This window comes from Pyrgilauda ruficollis, unplaced genomic scaffold (genome assembly GCF_017590135.1).
Source record: "Pyrgilauda ruficollis isolate IOZ18807 unplaced genomic scaffold, ASM1759013v1 scaffold180, whole genome shotgun sequence".
In the NCBI taxonomy this organism is placed as follows: domain Eukaryota; kingdom Metazoa; phylum Chordata; class Aves; order Passeriformes; family Passeridae; genus Pyrgilauda; species Pyrgilauda ruficollis.
In genome coordinates this window covers 1,136,239-1,155,408 of record NW_024516985.1, presented here as the reverse complement: position 1 = coordinate 1,155,408, position 19,170 = coordinate 1,136,239, and the positions used below count along the sequence as shown (strand labels likewise).

Below are 19,170 nucleotides of genomic sequence, written 5' to 3'. Positions count from 1 at the left end.
TTTTTGGGGGGTGTTTTGGTTTTTTTTTTTTTTTTTTTTTTTTTTTTTTTTTTGTTTTGTTTTAGATTGTTAGTTTGGTTTGGTTTGGCTTTTTGGGGCTTTTTTTGTAGCTCAGACTTGCTGGGAGGTGGGGAAAGCTTTCCTTGTGCCTGAAATTTTTGAGTGTGTTGGTAAGTGTCATAAAGACTCCCTTCTCTAAAACAGTACTCTATGGATTTGTGGAATTCTGTGATTTGGTGATATTTTCAGAGCATCACAGTTCTGTTAGACATAGTCTTTGGTACCACAGGTAAATCTTGAACACCATAAACCCCGAGCCAAAGGCTGAGCATGAGGTGGCAGTCAAGATCTGTGGTGCTGAAGGTGTGCCCACAATTCTGATTGCTCTTCAGAGTTTTTTGTTGTTGTTGTTGTTGGGTTTTTGTTTTGTTTTGGGTTTTTTTTGTTTTGTTTTGGTTTGGGGTTTTTTTTGTTTTTTTTTTGTTTGTTTGTTTGTTTGTTTTTAGTTTTTATTTGTTTTGTTGGTTTGGTTTGGTTTCTTTGAGGTTTTTTTTGGTTTTTTTTTGTTGTTGTTGTTGTTTGTTTGTTTGTTTTTGGGGTTTGTTTTGTTTTTGTGGTTTTGTTTTTTGGGTTTTTTTATGATTCTTTTATGGTGACTTTTTTTTTTTTAATTTTCTCTTTGAAAAGGGGAGGCTAGCACTTCAGATTTTGAGCTACTTGGACAACTTAATTAAAAGCTGAAGAATTGGTGGGTAATGCTCATTACAGAGTCTTCAGTGCACTGTGTCAGAGACAAAGCCCGAGGTGTTCTGCATCTCCTGACTCTCTACAAAATTACAAATGCATCACACCTCCATCACCTGCCTCCAGGATCATTACCAGCCTGGCTGGAACACTGCTTCCTTCCTTAGGGAGTTAAAAATGCTCCTTGTAGCCAGAGCTGCAGAGTACATGCAGGGAAACTCTGCTCCCTTAGGAATGTGTGATCAGAGGAGAAAATATCAAGACAAACCTGACTGACACATGATGGAGGCTGCTGGCTGTCTCTGGGTTGTGTTTGGGGTGTCTCTGGGATTTGCTGCTGCTTTTTACTTTAAGCAGATCCCTCAGCCTGGGCAGAGACCCCAGGTTTTGTGCAGGTGTGTAAAGGGCAGCAGCACTGCACTTCAGTGCCTGTGCAGGAAGGTCCTGGGCTGGAGCGCTCCCAACATCCTTTTAACAGTCAAAAAACAGTGTTAGCCTCGGGTTTTGCAGCATCCTGGGGAGTCTTACTGGGATGTCGTTCTTTCCCTGGTGTGATCCTGGATGTCAGATCCCTCTTAGTTTCAGCTGGTACCAGATTTGGGCCGTATTTTGTTAATCTCGTGTGCGTGGCCCCCTGCCTCATCTCTGGAGGTGACTGCCAAATGTGCGTCTTTGCTCCAGCTTTTTGTTTTTCAAACAGAACCAGAAGGAGGAGGTGGAATTACCTGAATGGCAGAGGTCTCTGCATGTCCCGGATTGTTACAACTCTGGTGTCCCATCCATTGAGAACTGGTGCTTCTGAGTTTGCTGCTTGAGTCTCTGGTCCTTCTGCAGCCTGCTCTGCTTGTTGACATGTGAAGTCTTTAACTGCCTTGTGAATCTTGTGCTTCTTAGGAAAAAAAACCATAATTTTGCCCTTAACTTTGTATCTTCACTTCCCTGCCCCAGGATGTTACCTCCTGGCTGGTCATTCACATGCAATAGCTCGCCCCTGTTGTTTTCACAATACTTTTTGTGTAGATACTGTTGCTTTAACTGATAGCTTAAAATGGAGTCGCTGTGCCACAGGAAATAGCACAGATTTATGTATCGTCCATGAAACACTGCAGGAAGACTCAGGCTGCTCTGGGTGTGCGCATTTCTGAGCTCTGAAATGTGCCTGTGTGAATTAAAGCTACGTGGGAGAATTCATTCTTTGATGACTCGCCTTGCAAAAATGTTCTAGGGGACATTTTTAAGCGTGCTTTTTCTTTTTTTTAATAGTTTGAGTTCGGTTTGAGGGAGAGTTTTTTTTGTTTGTTTGTTTTACAGTTTTACTTGGCTTTTCTTTTCGTTCATCGACGCTTCTGACCTTTATTATGTCTTTTCATTTTCTAGAAGAAACAAGCAGGCGCTCATGTCAGCCAGCCGCCCAAAACAGAGACGAGTGGAGCAGCTGCTTCTGCTAAGGTAATGTGTGTACTTAAGGAAATTATACTTTTTTACAAGTGGAGAGGATGTGGTGTGACTCCCTCCCCTGCGCTGGGATGGAAAATTATTTGTTTGCCCACGTTCAGCACCACCATGGGGGTGCTCTTTCGTGACTTGCTAGAAATTGTAACCTGTTGAAAGGGGAGCACAAGCCAGAAGAACGCTTCTGTTGACATCGTGAGGAAATAAATGGTAACATTCTCCATTTAGACGTCTTTTTTGGTAGTTTCCCAGTTATTTTAAAGGATCCTGGCCCTGTTGCTGTCAGTGGGCACCTTCATTATTTGACTTTTGGGGGTGCTGTGTTTCTTTCTTCACCCTGAGGTGTTGGTATTTTTTGGTGAGTTTGAAGAGCTGACAGCTTGCCTTTGCTTTCATTGCCCCCAGGGCAGTCCAGCTGGTCATTCAAGAAGCATTTTAAAGCTGAATTGCAAAGGAGTGCAGGTGCTGTTCTCTGAGGGGAAGCAGGGTGCTGGGGTCTGGCAGGGTGTTGAAGGAGGGTGCTGAAAATTCTCCTGCTGATGCTGCCCCTCGCAGACATTGTTCGGTGCACAATCGTCATGGGTGAGAAAGATTCAGATCACTTAAAAGACAAGCACTATGTTTTATTGAGGTAAATAAATATTTTTTTAAATGGAATTTAATGAAGTTTGACGGTAAGGTTTTAACCCCAGCTGGAGTCCAGGGAGAACTCAGCCTGGGCCCGTTTTGGTGGCAGCATTCAAGAGGGAGGCAGCTGGGTGCTGGTCAGCAGTGCAGACAATATTAATGCCTTTGAGTCTGGTACCATGCCCTGCACTTTGGTTGCCTTGAAATTCTGGGTTTCAGAAGCACCTTTTGAGACATTTCTCAACCCACCTTCACTCCCGTGTGTGTGCCAGGGACTTTCCAGCTCCTCCAAGATGAGGAGCTGGCTGCTCCGAAGGCAAGCTGAGAGGGGTCCACAGATCCACCACAGTGTTCCATGTCTGGGGGAGCCTCTTGTTGGAAGGATCCTAACAGCAGGAACTGTTTCTGCTTTTGAATGGGATTTTTTTACTTTCTCGATCAGTGCTTTTGTAACACAATGCACCTAAAGGTATCTGCATGCTTCCTAAGTAATTTATTTTTCCTTTTTATTCAGTGAAGGAGGAGACAAAGATATAAATCCTGTTGTCCCTTTCTTTCAATGTTTCTGTCTATTACTAAAGACAGCATAGCATTTTAATTTTTTTTTTCTTTTCTTTCTATTCCTTGCACTTTGCCAAGGTTTACTCCTCCTACTCAACATGGATGTCACCAGCTGCATAGTCACAGGGATGCTTACATCTAATTTGCTGACTAATACATTCCATTTTTTTTTTCCAGTATATGTTCTTTCTGTGATAAGTAGAAAGAAGTTTTAAGTGTGGAAGGCACAATTCATGCATGCTATTAAGCCTAGGAACTGGAAGGTAGTGTCATGAAAATAATGCAATGGAATTGCCAGGAATTGCAACTTAGACTGTGTATTTTAGCAGTACTCTCCAGTTTCTGTGACATTCCAGCATACTTACTGGTAAAGATTATGTACTATGAAAATACTCATCTCATACTATCTAATATTGACTTTTAATCAGTAGCTAATTCAAGTTCAGCCTTTTCAGTTTCTACTCAGCCATTTCCATCTTTTTTTCATTTAGGCTAAATGTTCTGTTAATTGTAACTTTTACTCTCAACAATCTCCTGTGATCCTCTAGTGTTACTTAAAATAAAGGAAAACTCAGAGATTTATTGTAGTTGTGCCACCTATACCTTTTTTCAAGCCATTTGTCTGGTTGTTTTCTTTTCTGCCTTTATTTTTGTCTCTAAAATATCTATTGAAAACAAAAATTTTGCAGGGCTTTTTTTTTTTTTTTTTTTCTTTTAAGCAGGAATTTTACAGGAAGGGAAGCCAAGCCAAGGCAGCACTTTCTACTTTCCTACAAATCTACTTTCTACTTTTCTACAAATCTTTTAGTACACTCAGAAATAGTACATGACATTTTGGACACTTTGGGACCACTGTGTCTTCTATTATTCATTTCTTCCTGTTGTAGCTTTAATAATTCTCCTGGTCAGTGGTACTTACTTGTCATTACTTATCCCAGCTACATTTCTAAATCCTTACCAGTGGCAAGGGAGGTGGGATAGTTAAGTTGCTCCAGCTCACGCTTTTTATTTTTTTAACCAATTCCTACCTTACGGTGAAATTAATTAAACTGAAGAGCCAAGAGGGGGTTTGCTGCCTGCACAGCAGACCTGAGCAATTTTTCCTTCAGCTAGAAAGCAACAATAACTGATGGCTTCTTTCTTCTGGCGATTCTGGCTTTCAGATGCAGATTGTGTGTGGTGGAGGATTGTCACTGTGTCCTGTGGGCAGTCTGGTTGTCCAGGGGAGAGAGCACTCAGCTGCCTGGCTTTGTTTTCCTGCACTGTCCCTCAGAAATGCAGCTCTCTGTGCCTCCACTTTACCCCTGTGCTCTCCGTTGTGTCACTCTGGAATTGCAGGCAGTATTTACCCACTGCCTCTGCTCCCTGTGCCCTTACAGGGGTGTTAATCCTCTGCCTAAGTGTCCCTGTGGTGCAAGAGTGCTGCCTCCTCCTCTGCACTCAGGAGGCTCAGTCAGCAGCCAGGACGTGCCCAGTTTTTGTGTGACTCAAGCCCAAATGGATAATTTAGGGAGGCTTCACCAAGGCAGCTCTTCTGACTCCTTTGTTTCTGCGACAAACCTTTCTTTCCTCTTCAGAGCGCTGCTCGGCTGCTGGTTTGGGTTTTCAGCGAGCACCTGGCTTGGCAGGTAAACGGAGTGAAAAGGGAGGTTCAGGTGAGGCTGCCATCATCAGGAATGTTTGCTGGGTTGCCCAAGAGCAGCCTCTTCCCTGCACACCCTGCCTGCCGAGGTGCACAAGCCAGGCCGTGGCTGCCAGGATCAGCAGGCAGGAAAAACTGAACCAACCTCCTCCCTCTCCTGCCAGTGCCGCTGTGTTTCCTCTTACAGCCTTTAATGAGGATTTTGCCAGTTCCACAGCCATCAGGAAAGCCAATTTCCACCTCAGTGTTCAATCGTGTCTATTAATAGAAGGCCCTAATACTTGAACACAGCTGGATCCAGACACCCTTCCTGGATCTTTGTGTTCTTATATGGTATTTCTGTTGATAACAGATGGAGTTTTGCTGCTTTTTTATGTAGCAGATTTTTTGCATTGCTCCTAATGAGTAATTATTTTCTTTTTCTGGGTGGCTGCTATAGCTTAGAGAAGTGAGAATCTTTGTCTGTATTACTTTCATGGCCTATTGAAGCAGTGCTGGGAGAGCTCAACAGCATTTTTAATAATTATTGTTATTTCCTGTTTTCAGAGGAAGATTCTCGACCTTAACGATTTAAGAAATTTAAGGTTAATTGCTTTTAGCTGGCACCCAAATTAACATTGTTTTAAAGGGGAATCCTTTCTGCTTTCTCATGGAACAAACAAGAAAACAAGGAAAAAGAAGAGAAGTTGATAAGTATCTTTGAGTGAAATCCCTACTATTTTTGCAGCAGGCAAATTTATCTAGTTTATCATCAAAAGTGACACCTATTGTCAGTGGTTTTTTTTCTGCTACACACCTTATTAACTGTCAGCAAATTTTTATTTTGTGAGCTTTGCAGAGGCACCTTATTGTGAAGGAAGAAATTTTTTGAGTAGAAGGCATCTGAAGTCACAGGATTGTTTGGGAACGTCCACAGAAATGCATAAATTTTTTCTCACATTTCCAGTCATATTGTGAAGGTTGGAAATGCTACCTCTAAAATTTGAGATTATTCAGAAAAAAATAACAATTCAGGTTATCTGAGGACTTAGTGTCCATGTTCTGTCCAGGGTGGGTGTTTGCATGACACAGATTCACAGTTTATGGGTGTTCTGCAGCAGGACTGTGGCAAATCATGGGGCTCTTCCTGGAAATTGCCCTCAGAGCTGTTGGCAGCACGTGAAAATCAGGAGGGCTGTGCCTGTGTGGGGAACAGTGCTGGCTTTCTTGGTGGCAGAGGCACACTAAAAATAGACCTAAACATTAAAAATTGGAAGCTGCTGGAGTACAAAAGGTGCCTCATGCGTGGAAGAGCTGGCTTTCTGTAAAGATACAGGATTTGCAACTTGCAGAGCTCTGCAGTGGTCAAAATAGCACAACCTTTACACAAAAAAAAAATTCTATACTTCACTCAGAAATGGGATATTTTCTTCATCAGTCTGCAGATGTTTATCCCTTTCTAATTCCCTTCCAGTGCTGACTTATTTCTTATTATTCACTCAAGGTAAAGGGCAATACAGAGGTTATTATGAAAAAGTGGCTGAAGGTTTTGTTAGTGGCACAGGGCTCTTTCTTGAAAAGAAAAACCAACAAACTCTCCTGTAATACCACAGGTATTGAAAATTTTATTATATGGCGAAAAGAAATTCAATTATTGGTATTTCAAGAAGCACCTGTTAATTTCTAAACTAATACGGATTATTTGGGTTTGTTATGCTTAAAAATAGCCCTACTCAGTCAAGTTTAGGCCTTAAGTGGCCAAAACCCTCTCAATTACTTTCAGTTAGCAACATCCATGCGCTCGGAGAGTCTGGGTAATCACTCCAAATTTAGAGAGTGTAAACTTGTAATGGGGCTGAGGGGAAATGAGCAGCTTCCTTCCCTCGGCACCGGCGCTGAGAAATCGAAAGGCTGGAGGCAAATGCTGCTTTTTGGAGGCCGAATTTCAGCTTCGCCCCTTGCTTTTGCTGCGTGTCCCTCGGTGCCAGCTCAGTGACAGCTGTCCCTGCTGGGCCACCCTGCTCTGGCCAGCTCCGCAGGGAGCAGCAGCAGGGGCTCTGCTGCCTGTGGCTCAGCGTGGGAGCCCAAACCTGCAGGTCCGGGTGCCCTCCCCTGTGCTGCTGGGTGGGGATGGTGTGGCTCAGCACTGGGGCTTGCCAAGGGCTTGGCTTGGCCAGCAGCTCCCGGAAGGCACAGCCCCAGCGCCGGGGCCAGGAGCAGCCGCGTCCCTGCAGCACCCCGGAGCCACGCGTCCCCCAAGTGAGTGGGCTCTCCCTGCTTCGCTTCCCTGCTGCCTCTGCCTCAGGCTTGTTTGTGTTCCTGCTGTAGTTTTATCTTTCTTCTTTTTTTTTTTTTTTTGTCTTGTTTTCTCCCATTTCTCCCCCTCTTCTGGGAGTTCTGTGGGCTGCGATAACACCAGCCGCCAGCTCCAGGGTTTTCTGGCGTGCCTGCCCTGTCAGCAGGCTTGAGGCATTCCAGAGCAGCGTGTAGTTAATAATTTTCAGTTTATTTATTTGGATATACTGGAAACAGCCTTTTCAGACACCACGTGACACAGCAGTTTGGAGGAGAGAGGGACAAGGAAGAGCAAGCTTTAAAAGTGCTGTCCAAGTTGTTCTGTATTTATATTTTTGCTTTGGGGCGGGGTTGGTATTTTTTCCTTGCTCGCAGCCCACGCTGTGCTGCCTTCCAAGACCTGTGTGATTTTTTTTGGCATACTAATGCAGAGCCTATACAGAGTATTGCATAGTCAGGGTGTGGTGTTCTGCAAGAGCAATTCCTTGTTTGAACTGTGCTCAGGTATCTGTAGTTTATTGCACTTAAAAATATGTGTTTTAGCATATCTAAGATATGCTTAAACATCTGGAAAAAAGAATACTTTTCAATGAATTGTATTGTTTCTGCAGTAGTGAACATTAGATAGGTAGGCATTGCTTAAGTAATGCCACTGTTTGATTATTGTTGGTAATATTGTCTCTCCTTTGGAGAAAGTTAAAGTAGTGCATGAAATAGCCAGAATTTTTAAACATTGCAGACACCTCTGCTGAGTACTTGATCTCTTTTCATTTTTAATTTTTTTTTTTTTTTTTGGTAACTAGTTTCCTCAATGTTGTGGTGGTTTAGATCTATGTAATACAATTTATAATAGCTATTTCTGCATTTCTGCATTAGACATTTTGTTTTCTAGACTACCATTTGTTACATTCAGTCTTTTATACAACAGTGCTTTCTTGAGTGCTGTTTTGGGGTTTTTTTTGGGTTTTGCGGTGTTTTTGTTTCCTTTGAGTGCTTAGATACATGGGGTATATTGCAGAAAATTTTGTTTCTGATCATGGAGTTGCAGAAGTGAGCTCCATGACCAGTTTTTCCTCATGGCTCTGGTTGTAGAGCTTTGCACATTAGGGGGTCACTCCCAGTTTGAATTCTGGGCAAGGCTGTGCTCCCCTGGTGGCCCTTGGAGGACTGGGAGTGAGGGTAGAGAAGAAACCTCTATGTCCAGAAAGCAAAGGAGATGTTTTTCTCACTGCCTGGGTCTCCAGCCTCTCCACTGACACCATTTCTGCCCCTTGTTTCCCTGAGAGGAGGATGCTCGTGCTCATTAACGCTGCGGGGCTTTGTCCACAGTCTCTTCTGCCAAAGGGAGAACCTGGCGTGGAGACAGGGAGGGTGGCAGCTTTCAGCACTCTTTGGGAGCTCCTTAAGGCTCAGGAACCCTGCTGGCTTTATGGAAGAAGTCAGGTCTGTGCCTGCCTTTGTGCCATGCTCAGAACAAGTGCTGGAACCACCTAGAAAATGAACATTTTTGATCCCCAGGAGGGAAGACCCCTGTGAGGCAGGATAAAACCTCACCAGAGTGGAGATTTCGTATTTTTTACCTGAACCACAATGCAGTTATTCCTCCAGAACATGCCGAAGGCCCTTCTGAAGTAATTTTAACTTGAAGCCAATGCTGAAGCAAGAAGTGCCCCAATCTGCTTCTTTTTAAGTGGGAACAATAACACAGTGCTGAAATTTTCTAAAATTATCTAACAGCAAAGCACAGCAACACACCACCACCAGCCCTGGTTATGCAGCTTTGCCCTGAGATGATATTTTAACAGCCAAGTTCTATTAAGATTCCTTGACTTGGTGTTTTTTTATTTATTCTCCTGTGTTCTCCATTCATTTTGGTAGCCACGTGTGTGTCAGCCCCTACAACCATTCATGAATAATTTTTTCTTTCCATCTTCTCTGCATTCTGGGAGTGAAAAAAACAAATTTCCTGTTCTGAGTGCTGCTCTCACATTTGGTATTGCCTGGTTTGATTGCTGCAGTGGAAATAATCGAGTTCACAACCTCAGAGACCTTTAATGAAGATGAAGCTGTGTTTTACGTAAAGTTGTAAACGTAAAGTTGTTTTACACTGAAGCTGTGTTTCGGTGTCCTTTTCAACCCCATCTTTGGAGAACACTGGTTCTGTTTGTGGCTCCCTGCTTCTGTTTGTGGCTCCCCTTTGTATCCCAGCCCTGCAGAGCAGAGTGTGGTGTGACACTGCAGACAAGTGACACAAATCCCAGCTGAGCTCAGCCGCGCCGCGTGGCATGTGGCTGGCACCTAATCTCCTGTGTTCCTGGTGTTTATTTGTCAGCCTGCTGCAGACAACTGTGGAACGTTCTGGTGTTTGAAACAGCATGCAGAGAATGGAAACAGCTGGCTGGAGAGGTTGCAGCTAAATGCTCACGTGAGGCAAAAGTGAAAAGAGGATTTTGGAGCTGCCCACAAAAGCAGGGGAGCTCGTCTGCAGTGAGCAGCTCATACATTACTGCAAACCTCCCTTGTGCAGGGTGGGAACCTGAGAAGAGGCTTGACAGGACTGGGGCACTGCTTCTAATATCTGAATATGACTGAGTGAAAGTGAAATTTCAGTGCCTGCCAGCTTGTGGTTTATTGTCACAGAAACGGGAAGTTTCCAGGAGGAGGTAAACAGGTTTTAAGGGGAAATAAGAATGAGGAGTTTAAAGCTGATTGTTGATTAACTTAAAAGAAAGAAGGATTGTGCAGCCTGACATACCGAAGTGGTCTATTTGCAGTCACACAGAATGTGAAGGCAGCAGATGAAGTCTGTCACCCTGCTTGAAATTTACTGACTTTTTTTTCCAGATCACTTCCAATAGCATGGAAGAACATTAAATAGAAATTGCCTTTGTATATAGTAAAGTCTTTAAAGCAGTAAGCCAAGCCACATGCTGGAGTCTTAAGTAATTCCTCATGGCCACAAATTGAACTGTGAGTATGTAAATTCTTGCTGTATAAATATTGTGCATGACCTGTGACCAGCTTTCCCTCTGCTTCCAGAAGAAGCAAACAGGCACAGTGTTTCTTGCCATCAGGTGTGGGATACTTATAAATTTTATGACAGTCCTAACTTCCTGCATATAAGTGAGCATAAACTGCGGTGTTGGAAGTTAAAGGAAGAGTGAAATACTACAAAAATTACTTAAAGTGAATTGTCATTCACTGGCCTCAGTTGTGCTTTGTTCCAGCATAAAGCCGTTTCAGAATCTTAACAATTGATAAAATAAAGAAAAAAACAAACATGCAAATATTAAGCCTTGAATTAGGTCATTGCAATCCAGACATTTTAAAACAGACATCTCAGCTAAAGGTGGTTTGGCAGTTTCTAGGAGGTGTGAAGCCTTGTTCTGCACTGTGGTAAATATAATACTGGTTCTTACTCACTGATTTGCTTGTTAACATTTCATTTAGTGTGACCAAATTCAAATGCAAGTAGGTTGCCTCTAAAAACACTGCTTGAAAACCTGCTGAATTGAATTTGGGTAGTGTGGTTAACCAGCTTTAGCTGATGCATAAAATTCAGTAGTGAAGTATTGAAGAGTTTCATATCTGTGGCAGAATGGCAGAAATTTTATTCTAAATTCAAAGCGGAAGAAACCAGTGAATCTGTGTAATGGAAGTTGTCTGTCTCAATATTCCACGAGCATCAATAAATTTAGCAGCACTTGAGGACATAAAAGAGTCTTTAAAGGCTAATCAGCACCTCAGTCTCCTGGTTCAAAGCAGTTCCTTTAAAAAATTGTCATGTTTTTGTTTCATGAGGAAATGGCTGTATTTCCTCTGTGTCTTTTACTTTCTCTAAATGGTGGTTGATATTGCTTCTGGGTATAGGTTAATAATTGTTGCAAATGCTTGTCCTGCGTGGTGAGAAAATGGCAGAATAATGAAATTTTAGGGTTATTCTTTTTCACGATAGTAGCTGCAGAAATTTGAACTATAATGATAGTAATAGATTGTAGATATTTTTCGGTTATATTCACATCAGCTGAATTTATGAAAGCTAAAAACAGGAGGAAGCATTTCAGACAGCTACACCAGTGTCTGAGTAATACACAGGTACTAACTAGAAACCTGCATCCTGCTCTTCCATTTCATTGGGTTCTTAGTATTAAGCCTCCACAAAATTTACTGACAGCTTGAAATATTGAGAACAATATTGTTTTCTTGGTTGCTGTGGGTATTTTTTATCTCTCTCTTAAAAATCTGTTGTTTTTCTTGGAAATATGATAGCAGAGCTGCATATAAGAGCAGCAGCTGCAAAATAGAATATTTCCAAAATTACTTGGGATGGAAAATGACACAGGAGCAAAGTTGTAATATTTTAACTCAGCTTTTATGGCCGCTGTAGCAATAAAAGATATTTAAAGAGTTAATGCTCAATCTTTTCTCCCATTTTAAGTCACTGCACGTCTGACATGCCGTGCAGCTTTAAATATACATGTTTATAGATTTATGTATTTATTTGTACATGTGCACACACTCACCCCCTTGGTGCTGTCCCTGCCCCATCTTCTGCCTCCCGTGTGTGTGTGTCCGGGGATGGGAGGGCTGCACAGCCCTTGCCACACACCATCAAAGAAAGGGAGAGGTTTAACCTCTTCAACAGCTCAAGTGGTATTTCACACTTGAGCGAGATAACCCATTATTTTTCACAGCGGTTCTCTGAAGAGCTTTTGCTGCCCACATCTCACAAGCGCCGTTAATTAAAGCTCAGAATTAGGGCCCATTCATGGAGAGAAGCAGCCACTCACAGTCAGGTAGATTAGGTTTTCCCTGGCATTACACACCCTGTGAGTTAGTAATTGTGAAATCATAGGTGTTGTGAGCTCCAAGCCGGAGAAGCAGTCCCAGCTCAGTCACACCAAAAGGGTGTTATCCCACAAGAGAACTTGGGTAGCTCTGCAGCCCTCTGTTCTAGACTGTGGTCGGCTAGATCACTCTAAAAATGCTTATACAAGCTCCCCCAAAGGCTGCTAGAGCTGGAGGCGCCTGATTTATCCAGGTAGCCTTTGCCTCAGAGTGAGTCTTCTCTCCAGAAGGAAGATCTTTGAGCACAGACCTGAAAGATTTTTTATTAAAGGCTAAGTCACTACTTTGCTTCCCATTTTCTTGGGGCCCTGGCCAGAGTACAAAGCATCAGGTCCTGACTCACCTTTCCCTGCCACTAATTCCCTCATACATAATTTTTCTTAATTTTTTCCCCTAAACCTGTCCTCATATCTTTAAATATTCATCTCTGATGCAGTGTGATGGCAAAAAATTGTGCTAGCACTTGACCTAGAGAAGCTTAAGCCAAAGATTGGAAGTTATATTTCACATTCATATTTACGTTGTCACAGCAACAGATTACTTTTCCCCAGATTCCTCTCCCCTTGTTTGTTTTTCGGTAGGAGAATCTCACTCTGTGACATTATGGCCTTTGCATGTTTTTGTCAGTATTGCTGCCTGTCTAGAAGGGTTTGGTGTTGTTTGGGATTTCTGTGTTGCTGCCTTCAGCCTGCCACCAGTGTCAGAGATCAGGAGCTCTGCTTTATTCAGTTGTCTGAAAGCAAGATTGTAACTCAGTGTTACAGACCAATTTCCCCATTTCATTCGAGAAAATGTCACCTCAAGTAAAGTGAAAAGTTGCACTGACAGTGTGTCCTCCTCTGGAGGTTTGTTGCTTTATTCTTGTTTATTCTTATTTATCTTCTTGTTGTCACCTCAGCATTTCTGTATGGGTTGCTTGCTAAATGTTTGCAGCATCTCTTCTGGTTTTGAAGAGCTCCACCCGGTGCATTGTGCTCTTTTCTGAGGTTGGGCCACGACCTTCCTCAGCCTGATGAATCTTCCTCACAAATTTACAGAATTTATTATTTTATTTGATGTCAGCTCTCTGCACTTGGTGTAGTTTCAATGATTTTTAGGTCTGTGAAACTGAGAGCACTCATGGATTTATTTGCCTGTTTTATCTTTTCAGAGGGCATCTGCATCCAGTTCTCTGAGCTGTTCAAATTTTTAATTTTGCTGTTGTCACTATTATTTTCTTCTTCCCCTGTTACACTTTCCATGCAGATTTCTGTAATACAATGAGACCAGATAACCAATTTGTGATTGTTTTGTTTTGCTAACCCACTGCTCGGCTTCTGTGACAGTTCTCTTTCAACCAGCACGAATACTGCCCTGCTAACTTGACAAATGAGTTTCCAAGGGTATTCCTTCTCTTAATTCCATCAAATTAGATCCGAGATCTCTTCATCAGCCCTTCCTGGAAAGCCATCCTCTAACTCAGGAGCACCTGAGGTCCTTTGGTCAGCTCCTGTGCAAAGCCTGGTATTACCCCACACTGCAGGTCACCCAGCAGCTCTGCTGGCAGGGTGGGCTAATTAACAGGGATCAGTCTTTGCCTGATCAGTGCTGTCCTGTAACCTCTTCCCTGTGTGCTGATGGTGGTCTTGGTGGTCTCAGGCAGGGGGCAGCTCCTGGTGGGCCATCAGTGGTGCTGGATCCATGCTGTGGATTTGCCTCCCAGCCATGCCCCAGGCTGGGATCCCCCCTGCACCTCACTCCCAGGGCACCAGGGCTGGCACAGCACCCTCCAGAACCCACTCCTGCTTTCAGGCAGGACCCACAGCTGCAGGAAGAGAGGAGCCAGCAGTGATTGTGCTGGTTCTCCCCTGCAGCTCTGCCCTCTGGGGATCCCTGACGTTCTCTGCCCCAGCCTCCCGGTCTGGTTGAACCCCCATGTGTGACACCCCAGCCTTCCTGCGAGGGGGTGCTGGGGCTGCCCACCCCGGGGTGTGAGCAGGGTGTGCCACAGCCACATGGCAAAACCCTCCTCCTGCGTCAGGAGGGTTTTGTTGCCAGGTTGCCAGGCAGCACTTTACTATTTACCTCCATGCCTGACACACGTCCCGATGTTGCTCCACGCCTTCCTTCTGCAGTCCCTCTGTGGAGCTGTGGCCGGAACATCTGGGCACAGCTGGTGGCAGAGCAGGGTCCTGGGGACAGAGCACCAGAGCAACGTGAGGTAAGGGGCAGATCCCACCTGACAAGGTGGTGCCGTGGTGACCACACCAGACAAAGGGCTTGGAGCTCAGCAGCCTCTTGGCGTTGTCAGTCTGGCTGCAGACCCCCCTGGCTGAGGGGCTGGCAGAACAAGGACCCTGCTTCTTCCCTGGAGTGGCTCTTTTTGGGGAGAGAGTGGAAAATTGTGGGCCTTTGTTGTGGAACTTGAGCAGGAAGTGAGGGAAGGGAAGCAAGGCACTCCGTGGTGGTCCCTGTGCTCTTCCCACCCATCCTGCTTTTCTCTGGCTCCTCAGGGCTTTGTTCCCCTGAGTGTCCCCAGGAAGGATGGCTCGGTGTCCTCCACAGCCCCTGGTCAGCACTGAGCTGTTTTTTATTTTCAGAGGGCTCCTCCTCCTCCATTCTTCACCTCTTGGCTTCTGCTGGTCACTGCCCTCCAGCTGGGCAGGGCAGGAAGAAGCAGCTGGGGTTTTGGGAAGTTTTCAGTCATCCCTGCAGGTTGTGGTGATGCTGCTGTGCTGGGGAAAAAGATGGGGGAAAAAGAATATTTCAGTGCAATTTAAGGCAGTGGCTTGGTAGGAGTTTTCTGAGAGCTGGAGGGGAGAAGGGCTCAGATGAATGTTTTCATTATTAAACAGACAGGGACTATGGTGACTAATTCTAAGGTGTAGAACAGATACCTCCTTGTTAGTCATGCAGAAGGAATTCAGATTAATTTCTTGCTGAGGAAAGAAAAGGAGAGGAAAACTGTTGAAGAGCAAAATACCTGATGGTCATAGTGGAAATAGGTTAAAAGGTTATTAAAAACTTTATTTTTCTGCCGTGATGTAGGAGGCTCTTTACATTCCTGTGTGTGTCTCCACCCATGCAAAAGCTCCCATCTATTAAGTAGTCAGTCTGTAGGTATATGGAAGCAAGAATTATTTGTTTACTTTTCTGAAGTGTGACAACTAGAGATTCTCTATAATTTGTATTTGGAACAATCAAACCTCTCACTGAGGTGTGTGAGACACCAGCTAAGCTGGTGGGGAGACCACGCTGCTGTCATCATAGTGTGCATTTTAAATTCTGTACAGCTTTTCTCTTATTGCTGAGAAATCCTTGTGGTGCAAAAAGTTAAGGAAATTAAATTTTTTTCCATGTGGAAGTAAGAAGCCACCCTGGGGTCTAGAGTAGTAATGTGATTTCTGTTCATTCAAACCTGTGTGTGTGTTTTCATACTTCAAATAGCATGGTAAACAGAGGCAATGTAAAAAAAATGGATGGAGAAGAGAAAAAGTAAAAAAAAAAAAAAAAAAAAAAAATTGATAAATTGTGCAGTAAACTTAAATGTGACCTAAGAATGTGTTACTGTGACCGAGGTGGCAAATCACAGAATCATAGAATACAACTTTGGACAAATGCAAAAATACAAAATACACCTTTAAGCAGAGGAGCATGAAGCAGGAATAGAGGAGTAGTATTACTTCTTTATAAAGTATTGATGAGACAGCTGGAATGTTCTGGGATTTGAAGTTTGATACAGCCACAACAGCAACACACCAGGGTTGTTTTGGATTAACATCCCTGAAGCCAGGAGAAGAGACCATATCCTTTGTGGAGTTCCTAAAAGGTCAGATGATATATCGGAACACTGAGTGGGACGTGTGTTACTCACATATTGACTACTCCTTTTTGTCTTGACGTATCTAAGTTTGATACTTTAGAATTCAATATTTTTTTGCAATAAACCAGTAAATCCAAAGGCACAATTTTTGTTTAAAAACTTAAAAAAGTAACATGGGTGAATCCTGCAAAATAAGGATATGTGCTTCAGTGTGAGAGCAGGATTGCAGTTTGTCTTAGTACTTGATGGAAAATTTGCTGTCAGTGCATGTCAGAGGAGAAAATATAATGTCTAAAGAAGGTCTGTGGGCATCTGTCAAAGTTCTTCATGTATTGTAGAAATACAGGCTGGGCAAAAGATCTCAAATAATAACTCTAATTGTCAGAAATAATTTATTCTTAATTTTATCTGGATAACAAGTGAATTCAGATTCTTTATGCTTGCTTAATACAAGTATTTATTACAAAAGTAAAGTTGTTTTGTTTTTTTTTTCTCTTAGAAGCAGTCTCCTTCTGTGGATGCATCAAAACCACAAACTATGAAGCCATCTGAAACTAGGGTAAGAATTTCAGGAGGAAATCATGCTTGCATGGCACATGTATGAAGCCATGGAATTTAGTTTTTAACACTTTGATACTGAGTAACTGTACCCATATTTCTCATCGTAGCTTAGTTTCCTCTGCAAAAGAAAAAAAAAAATCTAAAAAAGTGCTATTCAAAGCAACCAGAGGTTTTTACAATGGCAATAAAAATAAAATTAATTGCAATGTTAAATTTTAGCTCTGTCAGTTTTGTGGCACGTGCTATAGCTCCCCCCAGTGCAACTGCAGCATGATTTACCTGCTGATGATGTTTCACGTACTCAACAAATCCAGGATGAGCTTCAGCTTTCTCTGTATGTGCAGTTGCACCTTCTGGTTAATCTCCTGTGTTTCTGTGTCTGACAGCTCCCCTGCCTTTGCCCTTCACACTTGTTCTGTCTTGTTTTATGACTGGGCCTTCCTCAGTGTCAGGGCTGTGTCATCACTGCTGTCCTTGCCTTGTTAGGAGAGACTCACCGTCCTCACCTTGCCTGACAGGAGTTACCTGTGCTGTTTAAACAAATGATTAATGGCTCTCCCCCCAGCTCTTCCATTTTCCACAGCCACAGCAGCAAAACCAACAAAAGCTGGATGCCAGAGCAGGCCAGCAGGGACTTGTGTGGTGGCAAAGGCTCGGGCTGCCTGCACCTTGTGTGAATGCCAGAAAAGGGGTGCATGGGGGGGGTCCCTGCAGGTGCTCTGGTGCAGGCAGAGCCAGCCCTGCAGGTAAAAGGCACTGCTGCAGGCCCTGCCAGGCACATTTTGGGCACCTACAGCGTGTTGGCACAGTCAGAGCTGAGGTCTGGTTGCCTTCACAGTGGTGATTTTTTTTTTTTTTTCCATTTATCAAATGGGAAGTTTCTTTGTGGTAATCTTTCACGCTTGTCTCTGCTCATTCTGGCCTGCACCCTCATCTCTGCATTTGAACTTAGCCATTACATTCCACTCAGCCTTTTGAAACCCTTTTCCTCCATGCACACGTACATCTAAGAGCTGAATGGCAATTAAACAAGTTTTCCATTTGTGCACCATCATCGTTACTCACAACTGAAGGCATCTGCCAGCATCTGGTTTCTCCTCCCTGTTGTGTTTGTGGGCAAACTCATTTGTGTCGTGTTCATTAGTGCTGTGGCTCCCCATATGGTCTAACCCAGACAGCTATGGTCTTTTCCCTACTTGAAATTTAAAACAACTCTCAGAAGAATGTGGTAAATGAGCCAAAAATAGAGTAGCAGAGGCATGCTTCAGCACTGTAAGACTGGTAAACACAAATCCCTTTGAAACAGTAGCCTGCATTTGCATGTGTAACATAATTAATGTTTTCTTTTAATGTCTGTTGCGTTATTAATGTCTTCCTCCTGCTGGATTAAACAAGTTATTTGCATTTTTGACAGTAGATTTCTTTGAAAAGAAGCAAGGTTGCTGAGTCACTTCAATTTCTAGTCCTGAATTTCTTGCAAATTAACAAATCTTTCCCAATTGCCTGCTGTAACCACATCTCATTTGTCCTTCCTGAAGTCTCTCTAGTGTGCCACTGCTCTTAAACATGCTCTGGACCCCTCCTCAACCTTCAGTTCTCTGTGTGTGTATCCTTTGCCTCCAGTGAACCCTCAGAGCTGTGCCTCTCCGAGAAAGCCCTGAGTTCACTGTGGCAGAGGAAGGAATGTGGAATTTCTTGTTCTGTGGGCAAAGCCTGGGGTTAGGTGGACAGTTTGGAGGACCAGGGTTTTGAGCCAGCGCTCTGTGGAATTGGCAGGGCTGGAGCAAACAGGGTGCTGCCACCACCACTGTCACAAGCACGTCCCCTTCAGCCGCCTTCCCTTTGCTCATGTTCGTGCAGCTGCTCTGTGAGCCAGGGAACCAGAGAAAAAGTGTTGTTTTTTTCATTTCCAGACCATTTCAGCCAGTTTGAAATGCATCCTGTTGGATCCTGGCACAGTGCAGGTGGGAGTAGGCAGCTGAAGGGGAAGTGGAAGATCTTTTTCTCCACAGAAATTCAGTGCACACCATCAGCTGATGCCATGGCTTCAGCCTGTGGCTGCTCACAGCTGACTCTGTTTAAAGCATGGCTGAACAATTCCTCTGAATGGATAGTCTCATACAAAAATTGTTGGTTTGATTACCTGGGGTTTTTTTTGTTTGATTTTTTAAAAAATTAGATTTGAACCTTATAATTGCTAAAAGTGTATCTAAATAGATGTGTCTCTGTGTGTGAGCAGGTGTTGATAATAATGTGTTTTATTGTGGCCTCAGCTTTTGTGTGCAAGACTTGACTCAAATCCTTGCCCATATGGGTTTATTTATTTTTCAGCATCACCAAACATAAATTTATAGTATGGGTAATTCTGCATATTTTAAACATGATAAAAGGATAGTGAATGATGCATACCTCACACAGAAGGTGCATAAAGTATTCAGTAAAATAATATTTACAGTATAAAAAAGAAGACTTACAGTTGTTCATAACTGGTTTAGCAAGTTGAGAATTTGTATTCAATGTTCTGTACAGGTGTTGTTGGGCGTGGGCAGAAGTGCAAGTACATGTATTTTATGATCCTGCAAAAATAAGGTGTGTTTAGTTTTCTTCTGAAAGGCAGATAAGAAAAACCTGAATTTGTACTCTGATAGCAGGGTACTTA

General features: G+C 43.3%; 1 protein-coding gene across 2 annotated transcripts in view; it reads left to right on the top strand.

Annotated features, from left to right (window-relative positions):
- Window positions 1-19,170, top strand: part of CAST (calpastatin) — a 51,496-nt gene that overhangs the window by 11,037 nt on the left and 21,289 nt on the right. Inside the window, exons 1-3 of one of the 2 annotated variants that reach the window (XM_041464551.1) lie at window positions 730-748; window positions 2,122-2,193; window positions 16,450-16,509. In XM_041464551.1, the coding sequence (XP_041320485.1) occupies window positions 16,489-16,509 (21 nt within the window). In that variant the 5' untranslated portion in view covers window positions 730-748; window positions 2,122-2,193; window positions 16,450-16,488. Of the gene's footprint in view, window positions 1-729; window positions 749-2,121; window positions 2,194-16,449; window positions 16,510-19,170 lie in introns of those variants that run through there. The other variant, XM_041464550.1, reaches the window with a different exon arrangement.